The sequence below is a fragment of the Mercenaria mercenaria genome, chromosome 10 (assembly GCF_021730395.1).
Source record: "Mercenaria mercenaria strain notata chromosome 10, MADL_Memer_1, whole genome shotgun sequence".
Lineage (NCBI taxonomy): Eukaryota > Metazoa > Mollusca > Bivalvia > Venerida > Veneridae > Mercenaria > Mercenaria mercenaria.
In genome coordinates, this window is record NC_069370.1 from 14,593,931 (window position 1) to 14,608,618 (window position 14,688).

The 14,688-nt window shown below is 35.6% G+C and overlaps 1 protein-coding gene across 4 annotated transcripts in view; it reads left to right on the forward strand.

Annotated features, from left to right (window-relative positions):
• LOC123560057 (V-type proton ATPase 116 kDa subunit a 1-like) overlaps positions 1-14,688 on the forward strand; it is a 43,731-nt gene that overhangs the window by 18,046 nt on the left and 10,997 nt on the right. For 2 of the 4 annotated variants that reach the window (XM_045352306.2, XM_053552302.1), the window contains exons 8-19: positions 468-550; positions 901-994; positions 1,628-1,840; positions 2,518-2,668; positions 3,174-3,313; positions 3,807-3,943; positions 4,936-5,032; positions 5,972-6,090; positions 6,872-7,023; positions 8,195-8,256; positions 9,123-9,224; positions 11,100-11,219. In XM_045352306.2, coding sequence (XP_045208241.2) covers positions 468-550; positions 901-994; positions 1,628-1,840; positions 2,518-2,668; positions 3,174-3,313; positions 3,807-3,943; positions 4,936-5,032; positions 5,972-6,090; positions 6,872-7,023; positions 8,195-8,256; positions 9,123-9,224; positions 11,100-11,219 — 1,470 coding nt within the window. Of the gene's footprint in view, positions 1-467; positions 551-900; positions 995-1,627; positions 1,841-2,517; positions 2,669-3,173; positions 3,314-3,806; positions 3,944-4,935; positions 5,033-5,971; positions 6,091-6,871; positions 7,024-8,194; positions 8,257-9,122; positions 9,225-11,099; positions 11,220-11,808; positions 11,908-14,688 lie in introns of all 4 variants that reach the window. The other 2 variants (XM_053552301.1, XM_053552303.1) reach the window with 2 other exon arrangements.

A 14,688-nucleotide genomic window follows, 5' to 3' on the forward strand; every position in this document is an offset into this window, starting at 1 on the left:
CTTGATGCTGGAACCTTGGTGACTGTTTGGTTAAGATAGCTTTTTTTTTTAAATTACTTATCCCTCACCCAATGAGATTTTGAACCACTCTAGGGTTATTGTGTGAGGAAACCATTCAGCTGGCTTGCAGGAAATTGGTTGTTCTACCCAGGTGCCATAGGTCCCTTAAATAATGCTGTTCTTCCTCCATTAAAACTGGCTAAAATGGTGAATACCCTCAAGTCATTAAATGCAAGGGTAGATTATAGGAATCTTCCTATGGCTGTTGATAAGAATGGAAATATCCAGTTCGAGGGTGCAGATAAAAATATCCCGCTCAGTGATGCGGGTATGAATATTCGGCTCAAGGGTGCAGATAGGAATATCTGGCTCAGGGGTGCAAATCTATGGAAATATCCAGCTGAAGGGTAACTGTTTAAGTATTAACTGGTCAGATGCTGTAATAACTAATTATTTTGCTATTTCAGGGGGATAAAGTAGACAAGTCTGTGTTCATTATATTCTTTCAAGGAGAACAACTTAAAACCAGAGTAAAAAAGATCTGTGAAGGGTAAGTTTATCTGTATTCCATTTCAGATAGTTTCTAATACCAGTTTTCTTTGCATACAAAAAGTTTGTATTTCAGATATCATTTGAATCAAACATTTGTTATGGCAAGCCACTTCTACCTTTTATATTTAAAGGGCAGGCAGTATGCTTTTATATTTCTTAGATATTTCTGCATCTTAACATGAAACCTTATGAATCCGGCCAAAGGAAACTGAAAATCTCTGCTGAAGTTGTAAAAAAAATAAATTAGATAGGAATATAATTATAGTCACTCTTTTAGAACAGGTAGTGTTATTATTAATATTATAAATTTTGATTGTTGTATATTAAAGAGCATTTTTACAATTTCAGTTTCCGGGCAACTCTTTACCCTTGTCCAGAAACACAGCCTGAGAGGAGAGAAATGTCTATTGGTGTTATGACACGTATAGAAGATCTCAACACTGTGAGTACAGATGTTGGAAATTTTTACAATTTGTCAATAAAAGATAAAATAATACGCAAAGAAGCATATTAACTAGGTATGTTACATGAAATTTGGACGATTTGACTAAGGCAGTCTTAGTATATACACATTTTGTTTTCTGCATTATATTAGGAGATTGTTAATCTCTAACTGTAAAATCATTAATTTCATGGGGGATTAAATTTCGTGGATTTAGTGATAAAGTCAATCCACAAAATTAAATTCCAACGAACAAGTAAAATTCCCATTCATTTTATGTTCAAATTTTGAAATCCACAAATTCTAATCCCAATGAAATAGCAATTTTGGTCAAAACCACAATCTTTTGCGACAATGAAATTAAATGATTTTTCAGTACTTCGAAAGTGATAAAAAAATATTATGACATGTCTAAAATTATATCGAAATCTGCATTAAAATTGTCATGCTGAAGTTGTATTGAAATGTGGCATTTTAACCAATAAATAACTGAAGGAATTTCAAAATTTCATTGTAATCTTTTATCGAAGTATAAATTAAAACCAAAAAGAAAGGTTATGTGCTGGTTGTGAATAAGCTAAAGTAACAGAAATGTTTTTATGTTTTTCTTATTTTGAATATTGATTATTGCAGGTGCTAGGTCAGACCCAGGATCATAGACACAGGTTACTGGTAGCAGCAGCCAAAAATATCAAAGTGTGGTTTATCAAAGTGAGGAAAATCAAAGCTATATACCATACACTGAACATGTTTAACCTGGACGTTACTCAGAAATGTCTGATTGCCGAGTGCTGGTGCCCGGTTGCAGACTTAGATAGAATCCAGCAAGCTCTTCAAAGAGGAAATGTGAGTTCAGATGAGCATATTTGAAGTTACACTTAATGCTTTATTCATAGACATATCTGATTCAAGATATATTTCATTGTCAGACTCATCACTGTCTGGGGTGGTGGGGGTGGAGGAGTGGGATTCTGTGAGAGTGATTGTGGTTTCCACTGTGGTGTGGAATTTTTATGCCCCCAAAGGGAGGCATATTAGTTTTCAACTGTCCGTCCATTAGTTTGTTCATTCGTTCGTCACAACGTTAACTTTTTGCATGAAGGCACTTTACTCGCGAACCACTGCACCCAGGACCTTCAAATGCTGGTAGATTTTATTGAGTACACGACCCCTACTGACTTTGGGGTCACCAGGTCAAAAGTCAAGGTGCTGCAGGGGCATTTGTCACCATTATTGCATATTTTGTTTCATTGTTCAAACCTGCACTCCAGCCTTTAAAACCAAACAAAAGAAGCAAAATATTTTGTCTCAATCCGAGTAGATAGAACCATACTTGATGGTGAATGATTTTCTCATTGTAGCAGTTGTTAGCATTTTAATTAGCAAAATACTATTTTCATTTCTAGTTAAGTCTGAGTAGATACATGTAATATTGAACATAGCCTATATTTTCATGTAGACTATTTTGCTGAGTGAGTCCCGACTTTGCTTGCAACAATTGAATTGTTACTTACTTTTTCTAGGAGAGAAGCGGTAGCTCTGTACCTTCAATTTTAAATCGAATGTCGACCCGCCAAGAACCACCCACCTATAATAGACTGAACAAGTTTACAGCAGTATTTCAACATATTGTTGATGCATACGGTGTAGCTAGTTATAGAGAAGTTAATCCAGGTAAACTTTTTACATGTATATAAAAAACATTTAGCATTATGTCCTATAGATGTTTCTTGGTTTTGAAATTTTAGATGTAAGTTTTATATATTCTGTGTTACACAGTCACGTTTGTATCTATATAAAGTAAACTTGAACTTGGCATACCTTCCTTGATTTATTTGATAAAGTAACATTTAAATTTGTTAATAAGAGTTGATTTGAATTTAAGTTGAAAGTTCAATAGGGAAAGTTTACCACAATTCTATGACAGACATTTCCATAACATAATTATATTAATTGGTCAACACAATTAAGGATGCTTATATATATGTAACACACAGTAAATTGTTAGGTTGCATGAAATTATACAAGCTAATTTTGATTATGGAAACAAACCTTTGAAACATGACATATGGCTTTATATATTTATTAGTGTCTATTGTCCTTTCTATCAGTATATGGGGTGAGTAATTTATGTTCTAACAGTATCTCATTAAACACTTCCATACAATGTATATTACAGCTCCCTGGACAATCATCTCTTTCCCATTCCTGTTTGCTATCATGTTTGGAGATACAGGACACGGTACCATCATGTTACTGTTTGCCCTGTTCCTTATTCTCAGAGAAAAACAGCTGGCGGCAAAATCTGCTGATGATGAGGTAAGCTTAATAAATTTGTTTATAGCAGTTACTGAAGCATTAGTTATCAGTTCATGTTAAAGCTTTAGATATTGAATTGATAGAATTTTCACATGCAAGATGTAGTATGTTATGAATTTATAAAGTTGTTGAAATTAGATGATACAAAAAAGATGTTAGGAAAAGGAAGGTATCTTACTTTGAATGGTTTGCCCAGTGTAGCCTTGTATTTGAATTCCTGCTTGGGATGTGGAATTTTGTCATGTGAAAAAGCTATCCACTATCATTGGTTCTGCCAGGTGCTTGCCTGTGCATGATACATCAAGACAAATTTTTGGTTTTATGGGGACTACCTAGAAGAAGGTCTCTGGTACCACTTCAAAGTTATTTTAGGCAAGGGCAGACATCTTGGTAGAATCACCAATTGTGGGCAATTGAAATTTCACTCGAGCTAGCAGGGCTGATGAAGTCTGGTTTATCTAATACAGAGTTGATAAATTTGATTTATTTTCAGATATTTGGAATGTTCTTCCACGGACGTTACATAATTATGTTGATGGGAGCATTTTCTATATACACGGGTCTTATCTACAATGATATTTTCTCGAAATCTCTCAATATCTTTGGATCTGGATGGGCACCTGACCCTGAGTATGTCATAGTTCTTGATAGTCTTATTATTTTCCAGTTACTGGTACTGATGATAAACCCAAACAGAAAATGAGGTTTTGTACCTGTAACTTTTTTATTTCTGGAATTTGTAATCAATGGTTGGTATCAAAATAAAGCTTAACATTTGCTGAAAACTTTGCATAATTTAAATTTATATTTAGTTAGCAAACTTCACGAAGTGAGGCCCTGAAAGGGGTTAGTAAAATGGGGACTGAAAGCAGGTTGACTGATGATAAATTCGATCACTTTGTCGTTTACAAAATTTTCTTTGTATTATTATATTGAAACTTTCCCCAAAAAGCTGCAACAGTCATTCCTGATCAAGTAATGAAAAGTTATCCAATGTCAGGCCTTCATGTGGCGACAGTGAGCATGCGCAAAAAAACACCCTCTTCCCCAGTAATTTTGGATAGATATTTTTTATACAGATAAATGTAAGTCATTTATTTATACAGAATATTTACCAATTTTGTTTTTATTTACACCATTTGGGTGTTGTAAATGGAAACTATTAGATGGTGTGTTCAATTTTTTAAATAACCGATCGCAATCAAATATTTCCAAGGTGGTCGACTTTATCATCTGTCCGGGTTTATCATCAGTACCAGTATGTGTGTTATTAATGATGAGTTGTTTTTTAAAAAAACTGAGTTATTATTTTAATTTTCATAACAGACAACTAATGAACAACAGTTTCTTCTATTTCCTAATTTAATCAGTGCTGAAGATAAGCCATAGTTAAATGCTGTTGATATGATATACGTAACTATTTGTGATAAACCAAGGTTTAGGCATTATTGTGCTAGACTGTGCGTATAATGGATCATTTATACCATGCGCTAGTCAGGTAAGATTCAGTTTTAGATTTTTTTTTAATGGAAAAATAAATCAATACTTTAGTTATTGTTTATAAGATGCCATTTTAGCAATATTACACTTTTGTCTGATTAAAAATTTTAATCATCTTGCAGTATGTACAGTTACAAGCACATGGACAAAAGTGCATATAAAATCAATCCAAATGCCAGTTGTTATGTGAATGGACCATATCCATTTGGACTGGATCCAGTAAGTGATTTTAGAATATCTTCTTTTTTTTTTTTTAACTTTGAATGATAAGAATAGGCCAGCAAGTAAAATAAGAACTGAAGTTAAGTGGTAAGGCCGTAGTATATAACTTTAGTGTAGTTGGACCAGTGTTTGGTGTGAAATCGGAATAAATGCCTTCATTACAATTGAACTGCGCCATGAAAAAACGAACGTAGTGTGTTTGCGACCAACATGGATCCAGAACACCTTGCGCATCTGTGCAGTCTGGGCAGGATCCATGCTGTTCGCTTTCAAAGCCTATTACAATTACAGAAACCATTAGTGACCAGCATGGATCCTGATAAGACTGTGCGTATGCGCACACTGGTCTAAATCCATGCTGGTCACAAACACACTATGTTGGTTTTCTCATGGCACGGCTCAAATACATGTAAGTGATTAATCTGCCTGTGCCTGTTAGCTGTCAAAATTCAAAAATATATCCAAGTGCTAACTTTGGTTTGTAAACAAAAGAAAAAATGGATATGACATCATAAAAATAGTGTCCTATTTATAGACTTAATAAAACAAATGCACCTTACCTTGAAACTTGTAGTCTTACTTATACTTCAGTTTCAAAAAGTGTAAGCCAGCATCATGTGTTAAGTGAACTTTAAAATCAGATACTGTAAAATCATTTCATTTTGTGGGCATGACATTTTGTGGTTTAGTCCAGGACAGCATTGATGTGAATGTGTGAATTAATGGTTTTCAAATTGCAAAAGCTAAAACAAATTGGGCATTTCTGTTTTCATTGGGATTTGATTTCATGGATAAATCCAACCGTAAAATCCAAGAAAATTAATTCTTCGCAAATAGCAATGTCTTTATATAGTATTTGTGCGATGTAATGATGTACAGCAACAGATTGTTCCTGGCCACAAGATAAAGTTACCACTGTGTTGGTTTGTATTTCAGGTATGGCAAATGACAATAAACAAAATTACAATAACCAACTCACTTAAGATGAAAATGTCAGTGATATTTGGAGTGACACACATGTTATTTGGTCTGTCTCTGAGCCTTTTGAACCACAGGTAGGTGACATCTTTACATTCAGGAGTACCTGATAAATGGTAGATGAATGGTAGATAAGTCTGTTCAAGTGGTCTCACTAACTTCATCACTAGCACCTCTTCCCCTCACCCCACCCCACCCCACTCATCATCTCTGGGTTTGAAACCTCACTTGGGGCGTGGAATTATTTCTTTTGTGGAAGCTATCCAGCTAGCTTATAGAAGTTTAGTGGTTCTACCAAGGTTCCCACCCCACCTTTAATAATGCAAGGAGGGGTACCTTGAGTCTTTCTCCATCATCAAAAGCTGGAAAGTGGCATTATGATTTAAACATGTGACTGTGTCACTTGAAACCCAACAAAACAGTCTGTTTGATGGAATAGTCTGTTACTGGTGTGGTTGATTAGTTTACATGAAGAGTGTTTGGTTTTAGTCCAACATAACACTCTCAAGGTTGAGCTTAACTGAGCTTTATGTGCTCAATATTGAGCTCACCTGAGCATGATGTGCCCAAGGTTGAGCTTACCTGAGCATGATGTGTCCAAGGTTGAGCTCACCTGAGCATGGTGCCCAAGGTTGGCTTTATAAGTATGGCCATTTTCTGAATTTATTTAATTTAGTGGACATGAAATTCTGTGGTTTTTGCTGAGACTACTTTTTGTTGGAGATTTGAATTTGTGGATTTCCACATGAGTCCTAATTTCTTGGACAGTTATATTGAATCCTGTATGTTGATATTAATAATAGTGCTATGACAGATATTGGCTTCATGAATAAGTCAAGTTTTTGTTGTTTATTTCAGGTACTTCAGAAAGCCTATCAACATTTACTGTGAGTTTATTCCACAGCTCATCTTTATCTGCTCTATCTTCGGATACTTGATTCTGCTAATCTTTGTCAAGTGGTTAAAGTTTACAGAGGAGGATAGCAGAAAAGCTCCAAATCTTCTCATTGGTAAGTCTAGGTATCTTTAGGAAAGGATGTTCTGACAGTGTTTCCAGCCTACCTCAAAATTGTTTTGGGTTAGATAAAAATAATGACTTCAAACTATTTGTAGTTGGTGATGGCAAAATTAACTAAGCATATGTTAAATGGCTGAGTGGTAATAATCACTGATTTTGAATATTGTCACTATGGGTTCTAATCTTCTGTTTTTTTTATGCCCCCAAAGGGAGGCATATAGTTTTTGAACCATCTGTCAGTCTGTCCGCAATTTTCGTGTCCGGTCCATATCTTTGTCATCCATGGATGGATTTTCAAATAACTTGGCATGAATGTGTACCACAGTAAGACGACATGTCGCACGCAAGACCCAGGTCTGTAGCTCAAAGGTCAAGGTCACACTTAGACATTAAAGGTCATTTTTCATGATAGTGCATTCGTGTCCGGTCCATATCTTTGTCATCCATGGATGGATTTTCAAATAACTTGGCATGAATGTGTACCACAGTAAGACGACGTGTAGCGCAAGACCCAGGTCCGTAGCTCTAAGTTCAAGGTCACACTTAGACGTTAAAGGTCATATTTCATGATAGTGCATTGATGGGTGTGTCCGGTCCATATCTTTGTCATTCATGCATGGATTTTAAAATTATTGGGCATGAATGTGTACCACAGTAAGACGACGTGTCGCGCGCAAAACCCAGGTCCGTAGGTCAAAGGTCCTAAACTCTAACATCGGCCATAACCATTCATTCAAAGTGCCATAGGGGCATGTGTCATCCTATGGAGACAGCTCTTGTTTAGTGTAGAATTTTTTCATGTAAGGAAGCAATCCAGCCTTCTTTCTTAACACTTAAGGTTGGTAGTTCTGGCCAAGTGCTGCTTGTGTCTGTAATTTTATCTAGAGAGGCACCTTACGTTCCTCTATCATTCAAAGCAGTAAAGTTGCCATTTGACCTCTAATTATGTCAGTGTGAAGTTAAACCCAACAAAAACAAAAAAAATTGCAATTGGGAATATATATGTTAGAGATAAAGCATGACAGATGACTGATACTTAAATTTATAAATCAAAATTATGCTTGAATGTATGTGAATCAGAGTTATGACTTAAATGTAAAATGTTTGTTGAACATGTATATAACATGCTTTCTAATGTTAAAGCCCAACTTTGTATATTACAGGATTGATCAATATGTTCCTGTTTAACTACAGGAAGGAAGAGGAACTCTGGTATTCAGGACAGGTATAGTTTACTTTTAAAATTCATTGATTTTATTTTGCGTTCTATGCAGTCCAAGTATTATACCTTTAAAAGAAGTTCAGTATTTGTGATCTCCTTTTCTATTTCGTTGATCAAATTTTCTGAAGTCTTTAACCTTCAGCCTGCTGGCGGCAATTGATTCTGGCTTCGCGACCAGTGTAGATCATGACAGCCTGCACATCAGGTTTAACGTCTTTTTCAACAATTTTTTATGACTGAAAAATTGTTGAAAAAGACGTTAAACCCGAACACACAAACACACACACACACATTCGTGCAGTCTAATCATGATCTGCACTGTTCCCAATTCAGTCAGTAAATTTTCAGTGAACACCTCTTCAAATAATAAATGGTATTGTCCAAACTGAATGATGGACCAGTCCATTTTAGAAATTTAGCAGGGGAAATGTTGATAAGGATAAGGGTGGTTTGCTTGATTTTCAGTAGTTTGCTCAATTTTGTTTATACAATTTCTACCCGCTTGTCCGGCTGTGGCACCGTGTTCCTTACTCTTACGTCCAGGCATTACGAATCCCTAAGTTACCTTGTAAAAAATTTTTGTTTAGTTTAGTTTAGTATTACGGCATGGCTAAATTCTGGACCGTACCTGTCATCAAAACGCACACTCTAGGTGATGTGTTTAAGAAGGATTATCGAATTCAAGATTCTAGATAATGAGGCCACAATAACCCCAATTAATCATAAATAGGAGCTATTCTGCATATTAATAAAGAAATCTAGTAACACTGATGATTGCTAAAACTTTACTGATTTTGTTTGCAGTGAAAATGAAAAAAACCGAAAATGTATAGACAATGATTTAATGGAAAACATACTTTGTGTTGCAGAAAGGTTTTCAGATATTCTTGGTGTTAGTTGGTGTTATGTGTGTACCGTGGATGCTGTGTGTAAAACCGTATCTTCTCTGGAAACAGAATCAGTCAGGACAGGTGAGTGACTTGAATGTCTGCAGTGCTCTGTTTTAGCATTTGTTTTTCTCGGAGTTTGCATTTGTTTTGAATATTGTCATAGAAGTCTTTTTTTTAAAGCCTGTATATTTATTTTGTTTACTTTTTCTTTTACTTTACTTCATGTCGTCAAAGTTTTCTAATTTCACTACTACTTGTATGCTGTTGAAGTCATTTGTTTGAAATTCATTGTTGTTTTTGTAGTTGATTTTAAACATGTATTCTCTATGGAATTGATGTCTGAATGCAAGTTTGAATTCTTCAGTCCTCTGGCAGCTTAACAAAGTCTCTTTGCAGATAGTTTCCACCCTTTGTAACTTATGCAATTTTGTCATTTTGTGATATCATTTCTAACAATCTTTGCAAATACTGGAAAAGGATGAATATACACACAAACATATCTTGCCATTTGTACTGGAATAATGACAACCAAAACTGCATCATTTTTGCAAAATTCTTACGGTTGTGGTTATGGGACAATTATAGGTGTCATACCTTCATAACTAGGTGCTGACATCTATCATAGACATCTTTAAAACATCGCTTGATGCTGATGGCATAGACATAGTTACTACCTTTTCCTTAATGCTGACATCTGTTTTTGGCAGAGTTTCTACATTCTTAGAAGGTGGTGTCAATTGTAGGAATAGTTACTACATTTTCCGTAATGCTGACATCTGTTGTTGGCAGAGTTTCTATCTTCTGAGGTGCTGATGTAAATCGTAGGAATAATTACATTTTCTTTAATGCTGACATCTGTTGTTGGCAGAGTTTCTACATTCTAAGGTGCTGATGTCAATTGTAGGAATAGATACTACTTTCCTAGATGCTGACATCTGTTGTTGGCAGAGTTTCTACATTCTGAGGTGCTGATGTCAATTGTAGGCATGGTTACTTCATTTTCTTAAATGCTGACATCTGTTGTAGGCAGAGTTTCTACATTCTGTGGGGCTGATGTCAATCGTAGGTATAGTTTCTACTTTCCTAGATGCTTACATCTGTTGTTGGCAGAGTTTCTACATTCTGAGGTGGTGATGTCAATCGTAGGCATGGTTACTACATTTTCTTAAATGCTGACATCTGTTGTTGGCAGAGTTTCTACATTCTGAGGTGCTGATGTCTTTCATAGGCATAGTTATACTTTTTTAGATGCTGACATCTATTGTTGGCAGAGTTTCTCCATTCTGAGGTGGTGATGGCAATTGTAGGTGTAGTTACTACTTTCCTAGATGCTGACATCTGTTGTTGGCAGAGTTTCTACATTCTGAGGTGCTGATGTCTATCATAGGCATAGTTACTACTTTTTTAGATGCTGACATCTATTGTTGGCAGAGTTTCTCCATTCTGAGGTGCTGATGTCAATCGTAGGTGTAGTTACTACTTTCCTAGATGCTGACATCTGTTGTTGGCAGGGTTAAAAGCATCGCTAGGTGATGACATCCATGGTAGGTAAAGTTACTACCTTGCTAGGTGCTGATGTTGTTGGTTAGCATAGTTAATACATTGCTACATGCTTACGTCAGTGGTAGGCATTGTTATTACTTGGTGCTGACATCAATTGAAGGAATAGTTACTACATTACTATGTGCTTACGTCAGTAGTAGGCATAGTTACTACATTACTTCCGATTGGTGCTGACATAAATCGTAGATATAGTAACTACATTATTAGGTGCTTACATCAATGGTAGGCATAGTTACTATATTTCTAGGTGCAGACATCTTTACAAAATGATAAATAAAAAAAAAAAGTTCCACAAACCCTAGATGATCATCTTGCTTGCCGTGACATTTTTCATGTAATCATTTCATTATTGCATGCATCCTGTATCATTGTTGTGTTATTTTGCCCCGACAGAAGTCCCATGTCTACATGTTAGTTAATGGTGATGCAGATACCGATGTACCCGAAGTTGTTCATCATGTGGACTCTGAAAATCCAAATACCCATGATGCTGATGATGATATTGAAGAAAAGGTGATTTTTATCATGCCAGAGAAAAATCATTAATAGTGCTATGTTTGTTGTTTATATTCTTGAAGCATTTTCCCGCAAAGCTTGTACAAAGAAATAGAGGCCAGATTTGATTTTACAGTTTTACCTGCCTCAGCAGCCATCTGTATTAAGCAGCCACTTGCCACAAGCAACCAGTCAGCTAACTTCCCATATTGACCTTTAGTTCTAAATTCAACTTGTCTTACACAGCAACCTGCTGTAAGCAGCCAGATTTGGTTGCTCCCTCAGCTGGCTGTTTAATGCAGAGTTCACTGTATTCCTATTTGTGAATGACATGGGAGGGAGGTTGTTTAAATATCTTCTAGATCAAAAATATTTTACACTGCTTTGGGAGAATGCTTCAGAGCTAATGTTCAATGTATGTAATGACCAGCAATGCTGAAACAATGCTAAAATTTAAATGGTGAAGTGGAAGCTTGGGGGCTAGGTGGCAGTATAACGCATTGAGTATGCTGTGTTCATTACAATACACTTGGAACATTTTAACATTTGAGAATATTTTGTGTAAGGGAAATAACTTATGCTATACTCTCCTCCTTGCTTGCCGCAGTTATCTGTCAACAGTGGAGACCTGGTGAACTCGGATCACGAGGGCTTGCAGCGTGGGGACGGGGAAATTGAGGCACAGGTCGGCCCAAAAGTTCAGGAGGTAGTGCAAAATGTTGTGCAGTAAAAGTATTTTCTAGATAGATGTTCAGATTTGACACATGTGAGTTACACATAGACAAATAATGAAGAACTTAATAAACAAAAAGTTAATATTAACTGATTGAAGAACATCAGTAAAATTTAATATTCATTTGTTGTCCATCTGTTTCCTTAAGTTTCTCTGTTCCTTGATTGATAAATCTGTTTTGAAAGAAGATATTTGAAAAATTAGTGAAATATGTTTAATATCTGAACTCGGATTAGAAACTTATTTAAGCAGAAGGAAATGGGTGCTCACACATGTCATATTTTCTTTTCTTATTTTGTGATTATTTATACAAAAGTACTTCTTCATTTCATTTGGATTACTGCAAACCTCCAGGGCTGAAACTGTTGCTAGGGCAACATAAATCAGGAAATATTACTAGAAATTGCAGGAATATGCAGGAAAGAATGACTTATCTTGATAGAGTGATGGCAGGTTGTATTTGACTGTGGAATTGAAACAAAAATAACAGCTGTTTTTACATGACTCATTGTATAAATCACCGGTCCATAGTTTATGCTGGATGATATGCCTATATTCAACCCATATTTACTGGGCAAAGAAGTCAAAAAAAAATTCGTTGTAAAGGAACATTGTTCTGTGAAAGCACTAAGGGTAAATGTCCAATCAGCAAGAGATTGTCAAACTTTTGACACACCTTAGTTTTTATTATGCCAGGTTACACAGGACCTATAAAGTGGTCATTTATTGTGCAAATATGGGGTAGCTATTAGTTACCTACAGTTTTACTTGTTAAACTAGTAATAGGTCATTGATCACTTTTTGACTTTATAATATATTAAGTTCTTGTTTTCACCTTGCTGTGCTCCATTACTGCAAAACTTAATTTCATTAGAAAGTTAATAAATGGTCTCTTACCTTTTCATATTAGAGACAGTCATTTCCTGGTTTATGTTGTAATAGCTTGTAAATATGTGGGTGTAGTTTAGATTTAGGTATAGAAATAATTGCTTTTATATAATGCCGTGCTTGACACTTCATTTATAAATAATGCAATTTTTGCCCATTAATTAAAACAATTAATTGATGTGCACTGCACATAAAAGTTATTCAGTCCTATGATTCTAACAATTGGAATTTTGTTTTGCTTTCATGATACAACAGTTCTAGTCAGCTGTTAAAGTGTATTAACATGTTTTGCAAATGGTGCTCGTTTTTGTTTGTTAAAACCACATCAGTGCTTCTTTGTTGTTTAGTGTTAAGTGGTGAACTGGATTGTTGTACCCCCCAACAACAAAGTTGTAAGGGGGGGTATACTGGTTTCAGGTTGTCTGTCTGTCCGTCTGTCCATAGACGCAATCTTGTGCGCACCATCTCTCCTTATCCCCTTGACAGAATTTAATGAAACTTCACACAAGTGATCAGTACCAACAGTAGTTGTGCATGGGGCATGTTAGGTTCTTTTAGAAAAAAAAATTTGCAGAGTTATGGGACTTTGTTTTTTTTTTTTACTATACTATATACATAGACGCAATCTTGTGCGCACCATCTCTCCTCATCCCCTAGACACAGTTTAATGGAACTTCACACAAGTGATCAGTACCAACAGTAGTTGTGCATGGGGCATGTTAGGTTCTTTTAGAAAAAAAATTTGCAGAGTTATGGGACTTTGTTTTTTTTGTTACTATACTATATACATAGACACAATCTTGTGCGCACCATCTCTCCTCATCCCCTTGACACAATTTAATGAAACTTCACACAAGTGATCAGTAACAACAGTATTTGTGCATGGGGCATGTTAGGTTCTTTCAGAAAAAAAATTTGCAGAGTTATGGGACTTTGTTTTTTTGTTACTATACTATATACATAGACACAATCTTGTGCGCACCATCTCTCCTCATCCCCTTGACACAATTTAATGAAACTTCACACAAGTGATCAGTACCAACAGTAGTTGTGCATGGGGAATGTTAGGTTCTTTTAGAAAAAAAAATTGCAGAGTTATGGGACTTTGTTTTTTTGTTTTTATACTATATACATAGACACAATCTTGTGCGCACCATCTCTCCTCATCCCCTTGACACAATTTAATGAAACTTCACACAAGTGATCAGTAACAACAGTAGTTGTGCATGGGGCATGTTAGGTTCTTTCAGAAAAAAAATTTGCAGAGTTATGGGACTTTGCTTTTTTGTTACTATACTATATACATAGACACAATCTTGTGTGCACCATCTCTCCTCATCCCCTTGACACAATTTAATGAAACTTCACACAAGTGATCAGTAACAACAGTAGTTGTGCATGGGGCATGTTAGGTTCTTTCAGCGACAAAAATTGCAGAGTTATGGGACTTGTTTCTTGTTAACATACTATGTACATACAGTCTGCATATGCAATCTTGTGCGTGCCTAATCTACCAAACCCTTACACACAATTTAATGAAACTTCACACAAGTGATCAGTACCAACCCTAGTTGTGCATGGTGCATGTTACATTCTTTTAGATAAATATTCTGCATAGCTGCATAGTTATGGGACTTTTTAGTTTGTTACTATACTGTATACATTCAGTCTATGTATATACAGTCCACAAATTATGCAATCTTGTGTGCGTCAAATTGCAATGTACTGTGTCAGTGCATGCAGGGGGTACATTCATCACCTTTAGTGATAGCTCTAGTTATATTTGAACTGTTATCTACACTACTCATAGATAATAACTGTAAAAAGTGTAAACTTATATCCTTTAGTTAAAGTATCTACTTTGCC